The sequence below is a fragment of the Pleurodeles waltl genome, chromosome 7 (genome assembly GCF_031143425.1).
Source record: "Pleurodeles waltl isolate 20211129_DDA chromosome 7, aPleWal1.hap1.20221129, whole genome shotgun sequence".
NCBI classification, from domain to species: Eukaryota; Metazoa; Chordata; class Amphibia; order Caudata; family Salamandridae; genus Pleurodeles; species Pleurodeles waltl.
This window is the reverse complement of record NC_090446.1, coordinates 1047314019-1047339821: the sequence shown is the minus strand read 5'-3', so window position 1 is coordinate 1047339821 and position 25803 is coordinate 1047314019. Positions and strand designations below refer to the sequence as shown.

Genomic DNA, 25803 nt, shown 5'->3' with positions numbered 1-25803 from the left:
TGCTATGTCTAACATTAGACCAAGGGCTCACAGCTTCCAGTGTGGCAAATTAAGGACTTCAAAAAAATCCAGATAACTATAATTTGCGTCCTTATGACGCTATAACTGCAGCCAGTGCCGACTTTTGGCATGGGCGAGCTGGGCACCGGCCCTGGGTTCTAATCTTCTGAGGGGCGTTATGGAGATGTCTGGACTGAGCTCCTGCAGGTAGCAGGGTGCCAGTCACCTGCCCCAGTGCTGCAGGCGCTGCTTTTGACACCCCTTCAGTCTGCTTTCTTGCCCTCTCATCTCCCTATCACTCACAGTTGTCACACATTATTAAACCCCCTCACCAACAAGCAGCCTGCTACTAGCGTGAGGAGCTAACCTCCGGGTGATTCGAGTAGGTTGGCGAAGTACAGAAATGCATGTGTTCAGAAGTCAGTCACATATCTGATGTAATTAGCCTGGGACTGGTCTCTGGACACAAAAGCTCAACCACTCCCCGCCTCATTTTATTTACCAGCAGCAGCGATGGCGCCAAATTTCTTTCCACCCAGGGAGCTATCCTGGCAAAGGTCGACTATGACTCCAAATAAGTCTGACACAAACTGGTTACATCAATTCTTTAGCGCAACCTTGCAGTCTGGTTATGGTTTTGGGCAGTGCTTATTTGGCGTTTGTAGTTTTGTAACCTTCCTTCATGCAACATTTTTCATCTATATTCATCAGTTTTTGTAGAAATACCCAGACAGAACAGACTTCAATGGATTGCACTGAGCGATTATGATAAACCTCCAGCATATATATAGGTTTCTCAATTTAACACACGGTTGTAGCTTAATTATTTAATGGCCACACGATGGCAGCACTGGACAAGTAACAATATTCCTGTACCATTGTCACTTTACAAACGATACAAACACGTGGCCTCAGGGTAGTATTAGTTCATATCATGGTTTAATAAAATCATGTTTTGATCTTGAGGATTATGATCTCAATGATCGGGCACTGTAAAACGAGCAAAGAGTAAAGATGTAAGAACACCTAGTCCGAAGTTAGACGAGAGTAAGTAGGGCTTTCCTGCACATGGGTAGTGGGGCGCACATCCACACTTAGCATACAGGACGGCTCCTCCTCTGTGGCGGAGGAGCGTCGCCCCCCCTTACAGTAAAAACATATTAAACTATGTGTATTAAGTTTTTACTGTAAAAGGGGCAGGGCCACAGGTGTGACAGGGACAGAGGGAGTGTGCAGAACAGTCCCCCTCAGCGCACATGTATTGTTGGCCGGCTGTCTCAGACCGGCCAAACACACATGCGCACTGGGCTCTCTTCTCCAAACCGGCATTGTGTTGCCGGGTTGGAGAACGCAGGCTGAAGGCTCCCACTCTGCGTCGGAGTGCCCTGGCTGGGCGCTCTGTCACCGCTGCTTTCATGCTGCTGGCAGATTGGACGCACAGCAGGCTGGGAGACTGGGCCTGCACTGCAAGATCGGAGCATAGCGGCTTGCGTGGTAAAAAGGTAAGTTTCTTTTTTATTATTAGTATTTTTTATGCCCCTTCCCCGCCACAGGCGCCCCTTTTCTTTCCCATGAGCTGTGACTGCATATTTCTACTTGTAATGCCAATAAAGAACAGTGCAATAGAGAACACCCGCTGCGTAAAATACATTTTCTGCAGCGCCTCTATACACTTTATCAAAATGGGCAAGCAGGCATACGTGTGAGATGCGTAAAAACAATAAACAATCATTGGCAAAGTAAATAGGCCTGGCGTTAAGTGCAGCCGTTAATTTTGTCAATGTTTGTTTTGTCATGGTTTTTGCAAAACGTTTTTGTTGGGGAAGCTACTGGGCCCTCATTAATGTGGACAAAATCATTGGTTACAAGCAAAAATAGTTTTTGGTCTTAAAAAGCACACATTGCAATAGTAGTCCTGGCACTTAAGGGAACTGTTTCGTGTGGATATGCTTTTTGTGAAGAGGTGGAATGCCAACACTCAGTGAAGTTAGCCAGTGGCTGAAGTGAGCTGACCCACTGCTTCACGCAGAATCCTGTGGAGGGCAGAAAAAAATGTGAACACAATACAATTAAAGATAAATGGATGAAGAGGGCTGGCTGGAACGCCAGGCCTAAGGATGATGGTCCAAGAGTGGATTCTGATCTCAGCAATTCTCTTGAACTGGCTGTAAAGATGGGGTTGTGGTGGTTTGTGCACATCACAACTACAGAATAGCATCTTAAGCTACTCTTTCAATTGTTTCCGAAAGCATAGGCTCCGTGGGTATCAGCTTCGACCTCTGGTTCTCCCTGTGAGACATATTTTCCCTTCCACTTTAGAAAGTCTACATTTTAAATCCATCTGCTATCGCTAAAGAGTGTAGTCCCAAGAATAAGGTGGGTGTATGTTCTTTGATCCCCACTAAATCTATCAATCCATTCGTTGTCTTTGTCCCTAATTTGGTATCTGATCTTGTGATGCATGTAGTCCTATCTTTAGCCACCGTGCATTTTGAAGGAGTGCTATTAAGTTGCAACACAATTGCCACGGTTCAAACATGGAATCACCAAATGACTTGACTGCCAATACTGCCAGATAAGGCAACCTGGGTCAATGGTCGATTCAACTGAGCATGCACCTGCCACTTCAAATGAAATCCCCTTGCTAATTTCAAATCCCATGTGGAAAGGTGGAAGGCAATCCCCAGGTATCTGCTGTGATTAGCAACTATCATTCATTCATACACAATGGCCATGAAAGTTTAATGTCTATGTCTGGCCCAAAACTGTGCACAAGGATAGACCAGTGATTGTAAACACGGAATTGAATCATAATACTGTCAACAATCCCTTCCAAGCAGGACCTTTGCAAGTCATTAATACTTTTCTCTTCCTCTTGGTTAGTCTGTATGCCTCAAAGACCAAACACATTTTTTTAGTCATAGTGAGTGAGATGCTTGAAAGTCTTGCTAAAGTTTGTTGTGATACTGTCAACAACAAAAGATCTTGTACAGCTGAATGATCCATTCATAGCCATTAACTTAATCACAGGATTTAAGATGGGTGTCTCTTGAAGAAAGTGTGGTCCTAATTTCCATGAATTATCCTCGTATGGTTTATTCATGTCTTCATAAAGCTGATAACCCTGATCCTAGCGATACCTCCTTTCACACCCTGGGACCTCATGCCAAAAGACATTCCCCCAAGCACAGTAAGCATAACCAGAGAGAAGGTAGAGCTGGGAAGGCACCTGTAGTAGAGGTTCCCCTAAGTCAGTAACAAAGGTGGTGACAGGTATAGAATTAATATCTTAACGTAAGTGATATTAGGAATTAGCCCACTAGGGTGTATCAGATGTTACTGACCAAAAGTAAGAAACCAGCCAGGGGCATTTCATCTGCAGATGTCTCTATTTGGCTGGTGGTGGTGATGCTGGCCAAAGCAGTGCTTTCACTCGTGTCACAGAAGGACGCTCCCTATCCAGTCAGTCTCAAGACTGGATTAATGTTGAGTTAGCTCTGGGCAGTACAGCATCCTGTAATGTAAAGCCTGAACAGCATCTGTTGGGCCTAAAATGTAATGTTCACAATGAACAACAGTTAACCCTGGAACTGTAGTAGAATATAGTTATTTCATACTATACCCCAGTTGAGGACGAATATGTCTGCAGAAAATAAATTTGTTTTATTCAATCATCCAGACAGAGCCCTACACTTTTGTGCAAGTAGGAGGGTCCTAATATTACCCCCTACCAGAGATTTATTTGTGGATTTGTGGTACATGCCCAATCTCTCCACGTTTAGAGATATCATGGTGTGCCAATATCCATAGTTAAGGATACCAAGAGAGGTGCAAGAGATGTTGTAGTTATTCCATCAGTCAGTATGCCTACTAGTAGTTTGAGAAGCGGCATTCAATTTGAGTGACAGCCCGTCCCAATTGTTTTTTAACTTGATGGAGGGAGAGTATCATGGCAGCAGTGATAGTTCTCATAGTGCTAAAGCAAATAATTTAAATTAAGAAGTAGCTGATGCAAGATCTCTCAAATACGCGGCACAGCTGTGTAGAGCATTAGTTAACACAGTATTAGTACAACTCAGTTAACAACCTGAAGTTGTGGATGCCACTCCTTCGTACATAGTTTTGAATGCTTTTTGGATGATGCCCCTGATGGTGCACCATGGGAAGCTGCCCCCCATGCACCCAACACACCACTAGCTCTGGGCACGACCCGCTATGTTTTCCATTGTGTTTGACCCTCAGGTTCTTCTTTATTAAAGTCTGCATTTAGTTGGCTACAAGTTCCCCGCAATAAGTATTATTCAGCTTATATCATAATTGACTGGTCAGTTGCTGTACTGGATATTAATGCTTTGAGCTTCCCTTCAATGACTGGGTTGCAACGTGTACTCATTGATTTACTGTATATAAATTATGTAGCCATGCAAATATTGTGTTGTCCTGATGATGATCCCATATGCTTAGGGGATCAAAATGTCGTTGACCAAATCACTCTGACCCGCATAAATCTAAAAAATTGCTATTTTTGGTGCAGTAGTGTTTTCTTTTAATATGAAATGTGACCTTTTGATTCTATGTACTTGTTGATGTCACAACCTTTTTCTTTTGCCTGTTTGTTTGTGTAATATACCTGCTTTGGCGCGCTGCCTAGGGGTACATACCCCTAACAGAACAGATTTTAACTTTTTTCATACAAATAAATTACTGATTGTTTTGAATTTTCTCTATGCATTATTAGTGTGCCCTTAGGGCATTACTCTATTATGTGTATGTTTAGAGACCTTTGGTCCTCACAGCTTTGTGGCTACCCTCGGTCAGTTGGTATCCTTGGGTCCCCTTGTATATTTTAAACACTCCTTTGTACATACACAGCCTTGGACACTGGATGAAATGTAAGAAATGTAAGATCCATATAATTTACTCACCCTTCAAGGCACTTGTGCTAAAAAGGTAGACCCTTGGGTGCTTTAATGGTTGGGCTATGTGATTGTTTCACCAAGGAGATTTCTTAAATTGCATGTAGTTATCTATCTGTATTTTCCACGTCAGAATGTTATGCTCTCAAATAATAAGCTTGCGTGAGCTCCTGATTCAATTTCTAGGTATCATCCAAAAGCTTGTATTCTCATTATTCAGCATTTAGGGGGTAATTTATTTCCTCATGGAAGGCCTGGTGTACTGCCAGGGCGACGGAGTGAATTACTCTGCTGCAGGCAATGCCCGCCAAATTTATAAATGACCACCAAGCTGGCAATCATTTATAAAGCATTGGCAGGAACCGCTGACATAGTGGTTCTTGTCAATGCATTTCGCTGTTTGGTGCAGGGCTCGGTCAACACGATGGATCCTTGCACCAACTAGTTTTCCTTTTTTATTTTCAAAAAGTAAATCCCGAAACGGGATTTTCTTTTTGAAAATAAATGTGATAATGCCCCCCTCGCAATGTGAGTCACCTCCAATGGCGAGAGAAGCATTATTTCTTTTTTGCACTGTCCCTCATCACCAGGGTTTGCCTGTGTCTGATGGACAGTAAAACAAAAATGGCTATATATCGACCCATCTAACTGGGTGGACAGGCAGATAGCCAATTCTCAGACGGCCGTAACTCCATTGGGCCACTGAAGTTATTAAGCTGTAGCGGTGATGGAGTAATCACCGCCGTGGCCAAACTTTAGGTCCACCCCCAGCAAAATCAGGCTGGCAGACCACTATGTTGGCAGGGAGGGAACTCTGTCGCGGTTGAGATGGAGTTCCCTCTCTGTCAACATCTAAATCAGGTCCTTGAACACAGGTTACTCCGCAAGTGTTACACCTCAACTGGATATAAGTTCTAAGATCTTACATTCATAGCTTTTGAGAGCTAATTTTAGAATGCTGAATGGTCGATTTGATGGTGGTATACCTGACTACTGAACATGAAATAACAGACTGGCTAATTCTAATAAGTCCTTTGGCAAAATATTGCCTATCTTTATTTCGAATATTCGATTTGGTATTCAGAAATCATCTCTCAATATACAACACTTATGGTAACAACAGCATCTGTATGACACTTAAGTTCACTGACTGGTGGTCAGCGACTCTGAAGAATGACACTTGATGCATCAGATGGTGATAAGTCACTTCAACTAGTCAAAGGCTGTCTAGCTTCTTGGTATCGCCTTAAAACGTGATGTGGACACTACTTGTAAGGTTCAACATGTAAGCAGTATTTTTGGTACTGGTTTTGTCTAGAAAGCACAAAATGCTATTAGGCCTCTAAGGATTAATCCCCCATAGTTTGACAGCAAGACACCGGCATGCCATCATAAAATATGTGCTGTTGAAAAGAGTAAATGTCAGCCAGACAAAGATGGGATATAGTTTAAATTTGTAGCACAAAAAAAAGTGAAAAGCCAATCAAGACAGTTGGCTTCTAATTATAAAAACTATATAAGACAGTAATATCAGGAGGTTTTGGAAGCTGGCTGAGAGGTTCTTTCATAAAGGCAAGGATAGGACACATATTTTTCACTGACCAGCCAGCACATTTGGGAAGTATAGATCTCTCTGCACAATAATAATAACCTGTCAGGTTCTTAAACATTGTATGATTTGCTCCTTCAACCAGAGAGACATAATAAATCAGACGGTCTAGGCATCCTAATTGGACAGAATAGCTTTACTGGCTGAACAGACAACTCTTAGGTGGAGAGCCTTGATGGGCTAGCTAATATATTTATTAAAAGGCAGCCTAAATTATTGGCAAAGCTACTTAAACATATTTCACTAGCCACAGTGGCTACAAATTTCATTGCAAATGCTTGAGATGCCTTTCTACTTGTTACAGTCCACAAAAAGGGTAATGTTGCTTCAATAAGAAATTATCACCTTTTGGTGAAGGTCTGCCCTCAGAGAACATCATTAGTGAAGGCAATATTGCTAAGGATACTTGACTGGGCTCATGGAATTGTTGCCATTCCAAGTGCTTAAAGTGGCGTTCGAAAATCTCGTTTTGGGGCTTACAGAGAAAGCAATCAACAAGGAAAACCAGGTGCTTGACTACTGTTATGTCAATCCCGAAACATCATTTGATTCAGCGGACTGAGTATTCCCCTGGGTCAAGATGAGTATTCCAACCAATTTGCCAAGGGGATGCAAACATAGTACTGTAATAACTGGGCGATTGTTCAATCTGGACAAGCAGGACATTGAATTAAATGGGGCCTGGAAACTTACAGTGTGAAACGTGGCTGTAGACAAGCTTGTATCCTATTAATTTTTTATTGTTAATTTAAACAAAATCTTACAAGGTTTTGATAATCATTTTCAGAAACTGAGTTGCCTTGAATTATGGCTATGATACTTGACTTGTGTACTCGTTTGCAACATTAGACTTGTCAATCAATCAATCAATCAGTCTTTTTTAAAGCACAACACTATCACCCCTGGGGGTATATGGGCGCTGAGGTTGCTGCGTCTGCATCAACAAGACTTTCTCAAGTCTACTGGGAAGAAATACCGGTGTAAGGTCCATTGCCGTAGTCGAGGCGGCTGGTGACAAGTGCTTGCGCTACAACCTTTCTGGTATTTACTTGGATCCATGTGAAGATTTTGCGGAGGGTGTGGAAGCAGGAGGAGGAGACTGGATTGACTTGTTGTTTCATGGTCAGCTGGCTGTCCAGGATTATGCTGAGGTTGCAAGCATGGTCTGTCAGTGTCGGGATGGGTCCGAGTTCTTCCGGCCACCAGCTGTGGTCCCAAGTGGAGGTGTTCTTTCTGAAGATCAGTACCTCAGTTTTGTCAGAGTTCAGTTTGAGGCAGCTGTCTCTCATCCAGTTGACTATGTCGGTCGTGGCACTGCAAAAGTTGGTTTGGTGTTAGAAGGGTCTTTGGTGAGCGATAGGACGAGCTGCATGTTGTTGACATAGGAGATGATGTTGAGTCAGTGGGATCTGACGATGTCCGCGAGGAGGGTTATGTAGACGTTAAACAGAGTGGGGCTGAGGGATGATCCTTGGGGCATGCCGCATATGATGTCCTGAGGAGCAGAGGTGAAAGGGGGTAAACGGATGCTCTGGTGCGGCCTGAGATAAATGGGATTATCAGCTTAAGAGTGTGTTGTTGAATGCTGAAGTTGTTGAGTCTGTCGATGAAGATGTGGTGGGCTATAGTGTTGAATGCTGCAGACAGGTTGAGGAGAATCTAACCCGCTGTTTCTCCTTGGTCGATGAGGGTTCTGATGTTGTTTGTTGCGGTGATGAGTGCAGTCTTGGTGCTATGGTTGGCCCAGAAACCTGATTGTGATGCATCAAGTAGGTGGTTTCATTCTAGGTAGTCGGTGAGCTGTCGTTGATGGCCTTCTCGAGTACTTTGGCTGGGTATGGGAGCAGGGAGATCAGCAGGTAGTTCTTCAGATCGCTGGAGTCAGCTGAGGGCTGCTTTAGGGAAGGTCTGATGTCTGCGTGCTTCCATCCATCTGGGAACGATGCTGTGGAGGTTGGCGAGTTTGGAGCTGATTATGTTGGATCCGAGGTTGAAGAGATGGTGGGGGCATGGTCGGTGGGTGCCCAGGAGTTGATGGAGGATATGATGGTCGCGGTGGTCTGGATGTCCAGTGGGCCCAGGTGGTTATAGCTGGGTTGGGGTTCGCTGGTTGGGTGAGGTTGTGTAGGCTCAGCGAGGTGGGTTGGGGGTCAAAGTTGTTGTAGATGTTGGCAATTTTGCTGTGGAAGTAGTCGGGTAGTGAGTTGCAGAGTTGTTGGGAGGAGTGTACTGTGATTTCTGTGGCAGTCGGGTTGGAGAATTTCTTGATGATTTTGAAGAGTTCCTTGGTGTGGCTGGTTGCGGCATTGATGCGGATCATTATGGCTGCTCTTTTGGCCTTCTTGATGTGCCGTTGGTAGTCGTTGAGTGCTGTTTTGTGTGTGGCTCCGTTGGAGGTGTCCTTGGAGATGCGCCTTCCCTTCTCGAGTAGAAGACAGTTGCGCTTGGTGGTTCTGAGCTCTGGCGTGTACCAGCTGGCTTGTCTTGACATTCTGTTGGCTTTTGCTGGTTTCAGAGGGGCAATTTTGTCCGCACATTTGCTGATCCAGGTGGAGAAGTTGTGGACATCCTGGTCGAGGTTGGCTGACGTGTCAGGTGGTGTGGCACTGAGAGCCTGTATCCATTGGCTCTCAGTTACTTTTCCACAGCTGCAGTGGGTGGAGCTTAGGTGCTTGGTGATGGTGTGATGGGTCTTAGAGATGGTGAAATGGATGATTGTGTGGTCAGTCCAGGGGAGTTCCATGGTGTGGGTGAATTTGATTCTGTCGCCGGAGGAGAAGATGGTGTCTAGGGTGTGTCCAGCTCTGTGGGTGGGTTTGGAGACTAGTTGGGTGAGTCCGATGTTGTTAAAGTTCTCCAGCAGGGATGTGGAGCTGGCGTCCTTGGAGTTCTTGATGTGCAAGATGAGGTCACCAAGCAGCACATGGTAGAGGGAGTCGATGGCAAGGGTTGGAGAATGCTGGCCAGGGTCCTGGTAGTCTGTATGCAAAAGTACCTTTTATGGTTGTCTTGGCATCAATGTGTAGTAGGAAGTTATGGTGCTCCATGAAAGATGTTGAGTCGTCGTTAGTGGCGGGGCGTTGGATGGTTTCCTTGAATATTATGGCCATTCCCCCGCCGTGCTTGCTAGGGTCTGGTGTATCGTCTTGTATCCGACAGGGGTGGCGGTGGTGTTGTTGGGGTTGGAGGCAGAGTTGATCCATGTTTCAGTGATGAAGGAGATGCCTAGGGTGAGGGTAGTTGCTGAGGGAGCAGGCACTGAGCAGGATGCAGTGTAGCATTTCCGGGTTAATGTGGTCTTCCGGGAGGTAGTGGTGTTGGGTCCTGTGTGGATAGGCAGTCCTGTGAAGCAGGAGAAGTGGCAGTGGCGACAGGCGAAAGGTCCTTCAGTGGAGGGCAGAGAGGGTGTGCAGCAGTAGTAGTCTTGGCGTCCGGTGTAGTAGTGCTGGTGCTCATCTGCGGAGTAGCGGCAGATGGTGGGAGAACGAGGGGTCCTGGTAATGTGTGTGGTCCGGGCGCGGATGGAGGCAGACGGGCTTGCTGCACGCCTGTGCTGTGGCTTTCAGTAAATAGGCTTCAGGGAATGGTACTGGGGAGGCAGAAGCGGGGCAGTGCGGGTGAAAGGGCAGAGCGGGAGGCGGGAAGAGAAGGGCACGGGGAGAACAGCGAGGGACCTGGGGGCAGGAAGCCTGGGGGGGAGGTCTGCTGGAAGCAGGCACAGGGGCCTGCTAACCGAGGTCTGCTAGCAAGAGGTCTTCTGGCTGCTGGCAGTTGGCAAGTTCCTAGGACAGGAGCAACTCGAGGGAAGTGGTGGCAGCTGGGAGAGCAGGAGGCCTGTTCGTTTAGGGCCGTGCTCTAAATAGACCTCAGGGAGAGGTGCTAGGGATGCGGAAGCAGGGCAGAGCAGGAGTGGGAAAAGGGTGGAGCGGGGAGGTGGGAAGAGGAGGGCGCTGGGAGAATGGCGCGTGGCATGGGGCCGGAACCCTGAGGGGAGGTCTGCTGGTAGCCGGCACAGGGGCCTGCTACCTGAGGCCTGCTGGCAGGAGGTCTTCTGGCTGCTGGCAGTGGGCAGGCTCCTAGGACAGAAGCAGCTTGAGGGCAGTGGTGGTAGCGGGGAGAGCAAGGGGCCTGTTCCTCCTTACAGCATAAACATAATCACACCAAGACCACAATCTTCCGAAACAATACAATAAAATATAATTTTTGATTAGCAGCACAAAGCTTGAGGTGTTGGCAAATATCCTTATTTGGGAATATTTTTTCATGATGAGCCAAGGTGGACTGCCTGTATTAAGGGCAGTGGTGCCCTTGCAACTACCGTGGATGGGGGTTTAATTAAATTAATGGAAGATATGGAAGCCTGTCTTTCGTTGTGTTTGTCACTGCTTTTCAATGTAACGGTTATCTCCAAAATGTACAGTGAGTGACGAATAGAAACATATATGTCACCAAAGATATGCTCTTAAGAGAAATCCTTTCTTGGAGGAAACCCATAGATGAGAAGGATCACAGGCTATATTACGAGGTTAGGGTTCTTCCCATTTTTAAGCTCTCTAGTCAAATGTGATGCCTTACATACTTTATGCCAATGACAGTGGTTTAATGACTTTATTATGCTTTGATACACTGTTCAGACTTTTTGCCAGAAAAAGTTAAACCTACGGTAGTCGGTCTCCAATTATCAGCAGCAAACACACACTTTATACAAGTTTCTGCTTTAAGGAGTATATTCAGGATTCAGATCAGGAAAATTACAATTCTGATAGATCTTGATTCATTAAGGACAAAATCCTCTTAAGCTGTGTACATTGCTGTTATTCACAGTGTTAAGGTCATTTTGTGTTTTTCAGTATCCTTTTCCCCTTAGTCCCATGCCTATTATTATTTAGCGTAGGTCACTTCTGTTGTTGGATGTCAGGAGTGCGTGGACAGGAAGGCCAAGAAAGTTCTGGTGGTGATGTTTTTGCTTGACTAAGCAGGAATTCTTGCCACATCCACAACTGGGATGTATTGGGTTGAAGATTCTGAGAAGGTAACTGATAAGATATCTTTAAATCATATTGTGCCGCTCTCTTTTAGAATATTCAGGCAGTAATTAAAAGCTGCCAGGAGAGGAGGACAGGGCAACGTACAAGCCTCCATGTACCAAATGGACTGTGGACAGAGAGTGGTAGGTGGCAACTAACCGGGAATGGCCATTCACTTTGTGGCTTTTTCCAAATGGCAGGACTCCAAATGCTGGAGCTCCACAAAGTACTGAATGCTTGATTCTTGACCAATGGTACATCATTGCAGTCTGTTGCCTACATACTAAGCAACCCATCTTCCTGAGATTTAGTCTTAAAAACCAACAGTGTTTTACCTACAGATCTCTCAGGCAATGTAATTCTACATTAGTGACCGCTTAGGTATAGTAATTTGAATGGCGACAATCTTGCTTATTGCACAGTATTCAAACCATGTAGATAGACTGAGTGCATGACTTTTTAACACATCTCAGAAAGAAAGACTTTAAAATGTAAACTAATTTTCCTCAAAGTATGCACTAGAGAAAAACAAGGATCGTATAATAATTAAATATAGCGTCTTTTGTATTTGGGACACTGGCTCCCTACAATCTCAGTAGGAAACGGGTTGGTCTTCACAACGCCAGGTAACTTAAATTTCAGCAATATGTCTAAAATGAGCTTATTTGAAGAAATGTTGAATTGTAACACGTGGATGGGCTCTAGGGGACACTACTTGCAGCCATAACGTTTCTTACACTGACAAGATTGTGATTTCTATTGGGCGTATACAATCTTTCTACCCATTTATGTTTTGCTCTCTGTTTCACTATCTTTATTCATTTTGTTATTAAGATGCAGAGTAATTACATAATTTTCATTTTATCTGTGCACCAATGATTAGATTTTATGCCAACTGAGTTCTTCAGCGTTGCCACGCTACAATCTTCGTCATACTTCCGTGTAGTTAATTATCACATGCGTGGCCACTGTCTTTAGGGCTTCTTGTGAATGGTTAGTGCTCTAGTCTTGCTGCTTGCAATGTACTTCTCTATCGAACCCTGTTTAAAGATGGCTGTGGCTGTACCCGTGGCGTGCCAAAAATGCGTCAAAGGTGCCTGTCTGGACTGGAGCTAGGAATAAGGCACCTGTTTTTGAAATGATAAAACACTCCCTGACATCATTATTCCAAGTATTTATGTTTCTAAATTAAATCATTTTAGCCGTATTTTACTAATTTTGACCATAGTCGTATTTTACTAATTTTGACCAGTATCCCATACCGGAACGCATTTACTTTAGACATTTTATTTTATAACCCTTGTTGATCATAGTACCCCAGTTTAATAGGGTGCAAGCCCAGAGGCATAGCTACCATTGGTGCAGCAGGCACAGTGGCACCAGGGCCAGAGCACTGAGAATGCAATATTTTAATACCATAGCAGTTATAGAAGCCATTTTTTGCACCAGAACTCATAGCATCCTTATTGAACAGGTGTGTACAAACTGGGTCAAAGATGGCACCTACTTTTTGAAACGCTAATGCTACCATCATCTCTTTAACGTAGGTCGTGATATTAACTTCTAATCTCTCTTCTATTCCTCCCTCGAAGGAACATGTAATATTTTTTTATTTTCGCAGAAGCTGCATAAAGGCTCTGTGTGCTGAGAGATTAGTGTTTTATATAACACATATTTTTATAACCTATTTGGACTGATTACAAGGTACTGTGATGTTTTCCATCTGAGTACCGTTTGGTTACCAGGCAACTATAAGTGTTTTACAACAACTGATTTATGAATGAAATTCATGAACATTTGAATACTGGATAGTGAAATGGCCTAACTAGTCATCCATGTTCGGTACGTTTATTATGACTATAATAAATAACGAGTAGGATGGAGTTGGATGAAGATGAATGGTACTGGGGTGATTTTACCGTACAGTAAATTAGCATGGAAATTTACTGTTACAAATCATTAAAATTTCCCCAATATAGTACAATTATGAGTAAAACCCCATGCAATGGAGAAGTACTGTGTGGGCCGATTTATTTTGGCCGTAAAATCACAAGGAATTCAATATTTCATGGTATTTCAAGCTCATCAACTCACATACCAACTGCAAAGCAAACTACCTATTTCCTATTCAAGCAATGATCCCTCTGTTTCAGAACACAACTGCAGATCAACAAGAGTGCCCTACTGAAAGCTAACCGACATTATCTTTGCCCAGAGAGTTGTCAGCAGATAACACTCAAGAGTGCATGTGAACAGTTTGCAAAAGAGTCAAAAGCTTTAAAGTTCAAAACATTCGAAAACTTGACTTTTCAGCACGTAGCTTATTCTAAGTTCACCTACCATACCACTCGTCCACCCAAGCGAAAGCTTGTCTGTGTCCAATCAGCAATATATCCCGAACCACCTAAAATAGAAATAAAAACACAACTTTTGATAAAGATTCTTCGGTGGCAGATGGTATACACCTTACCAATCAGAGAAGCATACAATGTTGCATTGCTATACTTGCATGCCCGCTCATCATACACAGCTACTTACTACAGACTCAATACAACCTTCCTCGCCACAGCAGGTGAGGCGGTCCCGGCCTTCTGTCCACAGTGTGGGTGAGCTCAGCCATTAACCAGAAGGTTCCCTTCATTGCTCTCTGAGCTCATCACACTCATCAACGCTTTGTCTGCACAACACAACAAGCACTGGCAAAACCAATAGGTTTCGCCTATGCGAGAGCTATTGGCTCTGTCAATGTTTTTTTTAGATTTGCTGCACAGCGGTATGGGTTATGTGCAGTACGAAGGCTGGTCTGATAAAAGTGCCAGGGCTGCTTTCGGTTTCAAGGGTGGCCCACCTCTGATTCCAAGGGTAAAAGGGTGTACTATACAAAGCTGTGAAATCATACATTTTAGTGAAAATCTGCATTTAAGCACAAACATTTGGGTCCCCTTAACTTTTTCTCACTTCAGAATCGCCAAATTACATCCTTTTGGTTTTTGTGCATTGAACAATTTGACCGCGCAATAATGACTGCGGCCAGTTCTCTTCTTTCTAAACAATATTTCACCTTAGCAGTAACTAGGAAAGCTTTTAACATCTTTTTGTGAGTTACCTTTTATTCTTTTTTACAGTGTACAGGGCTCAGAATGCCAAAGGTTCTAGTGCGCGCTAGAGAAAACATGAAATAATTAATCTAAGTGGAATTCTGCTTGAAGGATATATACCATTTCCACCCCTCCCTCCTAACTTTTTTCCACAGTAGTATTTTCCTGTAACATCCTTTTTTGTGCACTAATTTGGCAAATAATAATGACTGCGTCCAGTAGGCCTCCGACTAAACACTATTTCATCTTGCCTGCAGCAAATAAAGCGTCCATGTAGCATTTGTCTTCTCGGCACGTCTGTTACTGTGTGTATACACCCATTCAAAGTACAAGGAACAGGTCAATATTTCCCAACCCTAATGAAGAAACCTGAAAGCTCTTAAGGAGAGGCACAATGCAGACAGAAGACAATGATATTTGTGGAGGAGGGGAGGGCCTCGGGCCGAGACGGGTATTTTAACAAGACTCTGGTTGAGTCACTGACTAGCTGTTCAAATGGCAAGGCAGAGCTGGCGCCAGCATCTTTTAAATTACAGACAAAAGGGGTCTGTGAGAAGATTCATTACGGAAAACGGACATTGCACCTGACTTATGGACTGTCCATAAAAGTTACAGACAGGTGGTCACCCCAAAAGGGTGATATTAAATGTGTATATAGGGAACCAATGAGAGCCCGGGGTGTAGAGATGGGTACGAGAGGAGAGGTACGAGAGGAGAGGAGATCTGATTGTTCTCCTACAGGCAGAAAGGGTGTAGGTGTGAAAGGCCGCCTGCAGCAGCGAGTACCCGCACCGTTCCTGCAGCAAGATGCTATTAGGAAGTAATATTTGTATGCACATAAATAATAAAATTCATGCCACTAGCATGACAGACGAACCTCCATCTTTCTGAGGCCATCACCGCACCAAAGCTTCAGACTGGCATGCCGGCACCTCACCACTACCCCAGCTCATCCTATAGCTGCTCCAACTATGCGAGAAATTAACATCACAGCTTTCAACCTCAGATCACGGGCCTAGAACATGGAGGAGTACCTGCAGTGGAAGGACGCTGGCCACCGGAAGCAGAACTCGGACCAGGAGCCACAGCAAGACAAAGCCCTGATGTCCAGCAGAGAAAGACGGATGTGAGGAAGAGATGCTTACCAATAAGAAGCAAGGAAACAAAAGTGACTTGGGAGCCACGTGGAAGCCAGCCACTATTAAGTAAAGTGATGAAGCCGCCAGCCAATGGTAAGTATAGGTAAGTAATGGGCAGGCTCCAAGCCCCTTTTAATAAATATACATAGATTTTTTTTTAACGCAAGAGACTTCGCAAGCGCTGTGCAGGCGAAACCTAAAAAGGACCTTCTTTGAGGTTTTCTTTAAGGTGGCATGCTAAGAGTGGGCACGTCCCTGAGGTAGGGAAAGCAGCACTTCCAGAGGTTATCTGCATTGTGAATCCTGTGATATTTTCTCTTATCAACACTGGTGCCAGGGAAAATAAGCTGAATGAAGGTAAATAAAGCAACCGCAACAAATTGGATTGCAGGTTTCTAGGTATACAACTCTGTTTAGCAAGATCACGATTTTTAATGTTTCAACTTTTGTGCTCAGTGATTTTCAAGCAATTTTTGGTTAAGATTTGGTGTAACTGCCAAATAAATGAAGGCTTGCTAACAGATGGATGTAAATGTATAGCTCAAGAGACATGGGAGAGCATGACACCAAGAAAAGCACAGCTTGGCAATTAAATAAGGTGACCTTGTGCAAGATATAGCAGCTTTACATTTGCGGTAATCCAAGTTACCCAACATTCAAATGTTTTAAGAAGGGAGGGGAAAAAAGTAACTCCTAAGTAAATCTCAGGACCAGTGCTTCATGAAGGCCCACTCTTCTGTTCGATTGAACATACTGCCACACCCTTTGAGCAGAAAGATTTCTGAATTCTGTATCTTGGTTTTGCAACATTGTTCCAAAAACTAGAAGTTGCTACCCTCAAGTTCTGTGAGAGATGCATCACCTTGCCCTTTTGGTACACCTCTTTTCATGAGACATCTTCCAGACTGCAAGCACAAGTATAAGGCTCCTTTGTGGCTGAATCTGACAACACTTTCAGGTTGCACAAGGGGCTATCCTCACAGTTTCAGACGTTCAACTTTCATGTTCGAAAGAATGTATTATTTCAACCAACGTACACTAAATGGATGCTCCATTTTATGTGGATATTTCAGATTGTTCAGCCATTTGTTAGTACAAAGTACACAGTTTACCCTACACTGCATACTACTTGGATGATTTCCTATTTCTGGACCCAGCTTATTTATAGGGGTGTTATCACAACTTGGAAACATTCATCAAACTAACTCCCTCCATAGTGGTCCCTAAGAGTTCGCCTTAATGTCAGGTCTAAGCAGGCTCGGTGAGCTCAAAACCTTACTTGAGTTATGTTTAAAGTCAGCAAATTTACATTACATTAACTAAAGTTTTAGTAGGTCAGCTAAAATTCACAAAATGCATCGTTCACTTGAGATAAGCATTTTCCTAACAGCATTGTCTGCTACATGCCTGGTCCACCAGGACTTAAGTGAAACCATCCTGTGGCTACTCCCTCTCCTTGTAAAATAAACTTCGTTTTCTATATAAATGTGGTCAATAGTGTGTGCATGATAGGAGAAGGGTCTGGGAGAAAAAGGTGGTTGGCTAGCAGGTTTAACAAAACAACATTGATTTATTTCTAGTCATGGTTAATGTTGAGACATCGGGGAAAGCTCATGTTGACACAGACAGTGGTATTTTGGTTAATTTGGTCTGACAGCGTGTTTGTGGTTACTGCATATTGTAATGGAAGTAACCAATTTTCATATATCCTTTGCACAACAATGTCACATTTACAGCAAGGCATGTCGCACGAACTCTGCTTACACAATTATATGAAGTAACAATGTCTTTACAGAACGAGCTTCAAAATCTTGGTTCCTTCTTCTAATGAATGTGCTGCAGTTACAGCTAAGACGAGATAGAAATATATTGTAATTGTATTCATATCTATATTTTATATAGTGCTTACTCCCCCGCATGAGGCATCAAAGCACTTTTCGGTGAGTAGCACACTACTCCGGAACCCAAAAAGGGTTAGTGGTGGATTGGTATAGGGAAATATGAGTTAATTTGAGTGGTGGGCATGCGAGTCTGTTAGTTGGAATGAATAGGATAATGGAGGGATAGAAGAGGGAAGAGCCTAAAAAGTGTCTAGAAAGTGTTATTTGGTAGATCATAGTAGTAAGATGAGATTTGGGATGAGTAAAAGGAAAGATGGAGGAGATATACATGAGGGAAGAATTTAGAAACAGGTGTTTGGGAGATCATAGTAGCAAAATGAGGTTTGGGGTGATCCAAGGAGGGATAGAGGAGGGAAGAATTTAGAATGGGTTATTTTTGAGATCATAGTAGTAGAATGAGCTTTGGGATGAATCAGAGAATGGAGCTAGAGGATAGATTGATAGAGGTATAGGGTGAGACATAAAGTAGTGCACTGGAGAGAGTCAAAGCTTTGTTTTCTCTTCTACAGTAAGAGTAAAGTAATAAATATACAGACACATAAGTACATAGAGGGTATATATGTATAAGGAAGATGATATATCGAGATTTAAAGCTGTTTTTATAAACTCAGACTTTCAAGTGTTGCTGTACTTTAAGCTAATTTGTGTATTTATATAACTATTCTTTTAATATATCTTCCTCCATATTTCAATAGTGATGCACTTGTAGATAAAATAGTTATGAAAATATTTACATGATAAATTAAAAAGAGACCCATAGGCATCTAATCAAATAACATATAAAAACTATGCAGTGACCTATATACATGTTAAGCATAGAATGATATATATATATATATATATATATATATATATATATCTTTAACCATGAGTAATATATATACATTAGCTAAACAGACCTAAAAAAATAGCTATATATTTAAAAAAAGAGAATTATACATATTTGTACAAAGAAATACACATACCTAGATACATTTACATAATCAAATTATAAATATTTACATACACAGGGATATGCTGTACATTAGTATTGAGAATGGTGGTTATGTAGGAAAGAGCCAACTCTTGAGTAGTCTTCTGAAGATAACACAGTTATCCATGTATTTTATGTTTGGGGGTAATGAATTCCATAGTTTGACTGCTTGAACAGAGCAAAATGTATCACATGTTTTTTTCTTGTATGGTGGGATTTTGAGGTGAGGTGCTCTGGAACCAAGGTTCCTTTGTTGAATGTATTTGGTGATTTTATTCCTGAAAGAAAGTGGTCCTGTTCCATGTACTGCTTTATAGCTGCAGGGAAATGTGTGTTTTGACCACTGACTTTGTGTTGCTCCACTTTGCACCTGGATTAGCTGTCCAGTGTTCACCAGTTACAGACTACATGTTGTATTCAGTTTAGCCTCGGATTCATTCTGCCTAGTGACTTTATCGTAGCATTAGACACTGCCATGTTAAAGGCTGTCCATACTTTTCCACACCGTAAACTGTGCATTCTGTTTTGTTTTCGTGCTTTTTCTCACCAAGGGCTTTGGTTGATAAGGATGTACTCAGACAGCAGGGAACGGCCTTGTTTTGATTTGACATCTTGGGATTGTGGCCAAACCCAAACCTGTTATTTTCAAAGCATACCTAAACTAGCCAGCATGTTTGAATTGCGAAATGACGGGTGTTTCCAGCAAGCTCATTTTGTTTTTTTAAGATATAAAAAGACCCAGTGCGACAGTGAGAGAGTCAGTGGCCTCAATCAGGATTCTAGACGTCGGATGCCTGATATATTTCCTGTGAGGGTAGAGATCAATTTCTCTTTCGCAGTCGAACGGGGTCATCGTCTTGCTGGCATGGGAAAGATGAAGCACCTGACAGGCCATCCATTGATGCATTTTTAATTCATTATTTGCTTTGCATTATAATATAGATACATATATTTGCTGTGTATATTGCAGGGGAGAATCATTTTGGTATGTTTTCCTTTCATTGCTGTGACTATTTTTAAACGTGTGCTTTCAACATGCTAATCTCCTTTTAGGAACATCGCTTAGTGAAATAATAAAGGTCTTCTTTGGATTAGGAAGTGCATTCCAGAGATTTTTGTCAGTTCAGTCATTAGTGAAAAGCAAAACAATAGCGCACACAGGCACAGATGACAAATATATGTACATATGCTGACAACAAACGTACAACCGCCCACACATCGACCAGCAGACAGTCACCTGTACACAGAACGCAACCATATAAATAGAGCGCCTGACATGCAGTCACCCATTCCAACAAAGACACGTGTGATGTTAGCTGATTGTGGAACTTTTTATACTGTTCTAAGGCCATCTTAAAATACTAGAGTGGTTTGGAGAGTGGAAAGAAGGTAACAAGTGAGAGAGGATAAGGGAGATGTCCTCACAATACATTGGTAGTGGTATTGAAACTTGGGTGTATAGATGGTAAGGAGAAAGCAGAAGAGGATAACAGGGCTAAAGGGAAGGAAGAAGGGGGCAAACGATGTGAAGAATGTGGACCTGACAGAGAGTTAGGAGTGAAAGACTCTTAAAGAGGTGCAAGGGAAGCCAAAGGGACAGGTGCACAGCTCCACAAACCAGTAAACAGAGACTGACACACAAAGACAACAAACATGTCAGAACACAAAGTCCAAAACAATGCAGATAAAACCAAACAAACACAGAGAGAAAGAAACCAGGCCAAACTTATAGCACAAGGGAGATGTACACATATATGGACACAGGCTTCAAGCCCACTTTAGGCCATTTGCAGTCTAAATCACATTTGAGATAGAGGAAAGATTGTTGTCAATGCCTAACAATTCATTGCTTCTCTGTAAAGAAATTTCTTCTGCTGCATGATAAAATACTTCATTTTCTATGGCAATGCAATCATCACTCTCCTTTGAATGATCACTTCTTGTAACAATGCAGTGTTCTCTGTATGCCCATTCCAACCTTGGCCTCTTTTGTATATTCATACATATGGCTGTTCACCACTTAAATTTCCTTAATATTGACATTTGACACACTTTAGTTTGACCAATCATTCATTCTTAAACAAACAATACTTGAATTTCCATGTACAATCATAGTCAGCAAATGCAGTAGTTAACTGAAGCAAACACAAAGTACAATTCCTTGAATACACTGAGTATTTAAGTCTTAGGCTGGGGCTGCAAACATGATGCACAGTGTAGAGAGGCCTAGCTAGATAAATGTTAACATATATTTCTGGATTTTTGCTTTCAAACAAATAAAATAGTCATTGACATTTCACAAGTGTAAAGAAAATGGTACACATAAATTAATTTGGTATATTATTTTTAACTGCATTTTGTGTTATTTGCTGACAATTTCTTCTGTGTAATATATCACAGCAATGCCGTGATGGCATGAGTAAATGACAGTAGGTTGTATACCACAATTCAAGTTAAGTAATATCACCCTGCTATGCTAAAATACTGAATCCAGAATATCGACTGCCACCATATCATGACGGTAAATATTCATAGGTAAGTATAGATTTACTATTACTTTCAAGACATATACTGTCAATGTATGTAGATGCGGAGCTAAGAATTGGAAATCTATACTTACCTTCACAATATAGTGGTAGTTGATATTCTGGATATAATATTTTGTCAGGGTGATATACAAAACTCAATAATGTGATAGAACACTAAAAGTGTGCTACCATCAGTCCGATATATATTAATATAGATTACCCAGCTGCCTTAAAGTGAACGCTGTACAAATGGCCTTTGTTTCTTCCAGCAGTGATCTGTGAACACACTAAAAATTACAATTAGATCACTAGTACTGCACCACAACCAACAATATTTGAATGTTTAGTTCTTTAGCGTAGTGTTATTCAAATCTTCTCTTTATTCTTTTTTCTTAAGAACGCACATATTCATAGCAGCAACAGCCAACGCGCTTTGTCCTTAGCAAAGGACTTCTTCAGGGCAAACAATTCGACTCCACTTCTGTCCACCATACTCAGCAGATCGTTTCCCACATAGTATTAAATGCATCCAAAATAAATACCTTCTTGCATTCCAAGAAAGGGGGGAGTAACGGTCCTTCGATATTCATATTCATACATACATATGTGACAAAATATGTTCCACGTAAGAGTATCGAAGGGCCGTTACTCCCCTTTTTGTTGGAATGCAAGAAGTTATTTATTTTGGATGCATTTAATACTATATGGGATATGATCTGCTGAGTATAGTGGACCGAAGTGGAGTAGAATTGTTTGCCAATTGTGTGCAGAGCAGTCCTTGGATGCCAGTCTAAGGCAGGCAACTTATGAGGATGGGGTGTGAGACCATGTAAAATGCTGCAACGAAGTTCAGGAAAATGAGGGCTGATGCTCCTATGCCAAGGGATGATGTTGCTGGAGGTGACAGAAGGAATGGTGAAATCATTAAAGATGGTGAAGGTTTCCTTGCTGCAGTTAGTGCTGGTGTTGATGCAGTCTCCAAGAGCTGTGAGCTCGGTGTTCTGTATCTGCTGATGGTTGTCTTAGGGCTGGTTTGAAGAAGTCTTTATCTGAGGTGTCTCTATTGGTGTTCTAGTTGCTTGCAAAGGTATTTTGTAAGTCTCTGTGTCCAAGCTGGCCTATGGTCGTGTTTGTGCCATCCGTTTGCGCTTGAGGGGAGCCAGAGTTTTGGCACACGCGGTGATCCAGCCATTGAGGATCTTTATGGCTTTCAGCAAATTGCTGGTGTGCTCAGACAAGTGCTCAGAGACAGAGGAAGCCCACTCCTCTTATGTGGTGTTTTTCCAGCTTCAGCAGGGGGGTCCTGTGGTGGTGCTGGGTGAGTATGCTGAAACTGATTAGGACGTGGTCTTCCTGGGCAAAGGTGCAGGCTTGTCCATGGTGGTGTTGCTGATTGAGGAGAAAGTTGGGTCCAATTAGTGTCCGGCAGTGTGAGTGGGTTCAGTAACATGCTGGGTGAGGCCACGCTTTCCTAGATTTTCTAAAAGGGACGTAGAGTTTGGGTATGTGCAGTCTCCGAGGTGAAAGTTAAGGTCTCCGAGGAGTATGAAGGTGCTGACGCTGATAAATAGGATGAGTGGTGCAATGAAGTTCATGATGACCCTTATGAAAATAGTGCGACGTCCTGGTGGTCTGTATATCAAGGTTTCGCCCAGGGAGAAGTTGGCTGTGATGTGTGCCTTTAACATGAGGTGTTTCATGTAGTTGGTGAAGGTGTCCGTGTAGGTGGTGCAGCTGTTGGTAGTACTGAATATGATAGTAACTCGACCTCTGGGCTTGTGCTGACAGTCTTGCCTAACTATATTTTAGCCAGCAGAGATTGCTGAGGTGATGTCCGGGGCCAAGTTTGGGTTTAGGCATGTTCCCAGAGTGTGATTGTGTTGTAGATCCCATTTCTTTGGGGCATGTTTGGTGAGTCAGCTGGTGTTGAGGAGCATGCAAGTGTGGTGTGTTTGGTCTGGATGAGCAGGTGGCTGGTTTGTTTGAGCGAGTGGGGTGATGGGTGCTGTTGGTGCAAGAATGGCGGGTGTGGAATGTAGGATAATGCATGAGAACTTTCAGGAGACGCAGGTCAATGCTCCAACAGTGTTGTGTGGTGTGGCAGCAGGGTGGCGGGCAGCGACTGGGATTGAGAGCATAGAGAAGCGCAGCAGGGTAGCAGTGTGTAGTGGGAGTACAAGTGTTCCTGGCGCACACCAGGCATGGACAGGCTTGCCTTTGGTGTGCAACATCCCTACTACAGCCACAATTAAGTAGGTCCAGGGGAGAGTGCAAAGGAACCATGGGCAGAAAACCCTTAAGTCTTTTCCGATACAGAGGGATGATGGGAAATCTAGTGATATCACTTTGTGTGCAGGTGGATGATGGGAAAACCAGTGATGTCACTTGTTGTACAGATGCATGATTGGAAATTGCCACTTATTGTACAGATTGGTGATGGGCTGCGTACTTTGTTGCAAAAGCAACACAACACCCTCCCCATCAAATTTATGATCCACCATCTTATTTAGGGTCAGGTGGGCTCCCAGCCTTTGTCTCCATCAATGGAAAGCTTCTTCTAGTGGCCTAACGAAGCAAGGTATGCTTGCATCTATAAGAGATGCTGTGATGTCCCTGCCAGGAATAGAAGAAAGACAGAACAAAAACAAATAATGACTACCCCTTACACTCTGGAAATTTGTTTTTGAAAAACGAAAAAACTTTGTTAGGTTTGGTGGATGTCTATGAATACCACGGGCAGTCATTCACCAAACCTTTTTTTTTTTAACTTGACAGGGACCACCATGATGGCTGGGCCAGCGGTGACTGCTAAACTTGGCGGACGTCAGACTCTCGATCTGGCACTATGTTTCTTGATGCAGGCTTTGAGCAGTTCAATTCTTCATTTTGACAGGGCTTAAATGCTACTACTAAGGGAACAAAGGGGCATGAAGTTAAAGAGATATGCATAGGCATAGATCTGCGTAGCTGAGAAGGATTGGATTCATTACTTTACAGCATAAGTTGAATCAATTAATATTTGGAAAAAATGGCGTTTACTAGCATTCAATCATTGTTAATTTAATAGTGTGACTTTTTCCCCTTCTCAAGCTCTTTGTGATGAGATAGCCGATTTAGTTCATGAGAAGATTGAATTCATCTGCTCTTCTTTCCCGGTGGACTCAAGTCAGTATGTGCTTTTACGTGCTTATATGGATGTAACCCTGGAAAAATCAGTGTTGATTGTTTTTTAAATAGGCTTCGGTTATACTGCTAACTCCTTGCTGTCCTCTATTAAAGCCCCAGTCCCTTAACTGATCTATGTCCATCTTCCATTCTTCTGTAAGACTCCAATGTTATCATGTCAGAAATGAACTCGCTTTGCAATTTATCCTTATTTGACGGTCTTGTATCCGTAGACAGAAAATGTGCCCCCTTCTCTGTTTTTGTGCAAAACAACCTAAGGCATATCCAAAAGTAACTATATCATTTATCCCTTCCAATTAGGATTCTCATAAAGCATAAACACAAAAACATTTCTACATTCCTTGAAGTCAATGGATTTCCTAATATGGTACAATCCAGCATTGGACCACTCCATAGTACCGAGACCGCGTGGATCTATATTTTGACCAAACTTTGAGAGGCAGTGGACGAGGGTGACAGAAAGGACCTGGTTTATTAGACCTCTCACTGGCCTTCAGCACGGTTTCCCCATTGTGTTTTCGCTGGAGCGATTACAGAAATTAGAACTGGGGAAAATGCACTGTTATGGATAACATTTTACTTTCAGTATGGAGCTCAAGCTGTATCTCTTGTTCCCTACTATTAAATTGCTGAAACACTGACATCCTTAGAGGTCTTCATTGAATCTTACATCTGTGGTAAGATACAAACAGGAGTTACGCTAAGATTGTGTTTGTTGCACATTGAGAACCATAAAATGTATGTTTTATTTTAAGTGCTAATAAAAAATAAAGTATCTGAATCTTATATAATTTAATATTTGTATGGCTACTCTTGCTGGTGAATTGGCCATTCTGACTTTTTGTTCATGTTCTGTGCAGACAACACACAACTAGTGGGTCACTTAGGTGATGATCATTTTGTTTCCTTTCAAGAGACTTTTCATAACCATTTTGTCAAACTGGATCAGGGCGAATGCATTAAAGATTAACAAGAACTAAAACAAAGTACTTTAGGGAAGGATCTTTCTGGCTGGTTCGCTATCTGGTGACCACAGGACTTGTGAAAGCCTGTAGTCCCAGTACCGATCATCAGAAATGAAAGCTTTTTGCTTGATCAAAAGTCTCTGTTAGCTCAGGTGGACAAGGTACTATGCATCTGCGATTTCTACACAGGATTATTTTAAAAGTATGTTGCATTTCTCTTTACTGTTATAGTTATAATCTTTTCCTTTTGGGCACCCCCTGTTTGAATTGTACAGATATATTGGTTATTAAAATCACATTTATTCATGTAATTATTAACTGCACATAATAACTGAGTTTACTTTAAAATATTCATGTTATTTCCTATGAATCAAATGCTCTGTTCTCATGATTGTTTTAAATAATGAGCAAGGCTTCATGGAAGCTAATTATTTCACATTTATTCTTTCAAAACAAAGACA

General features: G+C 42.5%; 1 protein-coding gene across 1 annotated transcript in view; it reads right to left on the bottom strand.

Moving 5' to 3' along the window:
• PITPNC1 (phosphatidylinositol transfer protein cytoplasmic 1) overlaps nucleotides 1–25803 on the bottom strand; it is an 864322-nt gene that overhangs the window by 30493 nt on the left and 808026 nt on the right. Inside the window, exon 8 of the mRNA XM_069199903.1 lies at nucleotides 13893–13956. Coding sequence (XP_069056004.1) covers nucleotides 13893–13956 — 64 coding nt within the window. The remainder of the gene's footprint in view (nucleotides 1–13892; nucleotides 13957–25803) is intronic.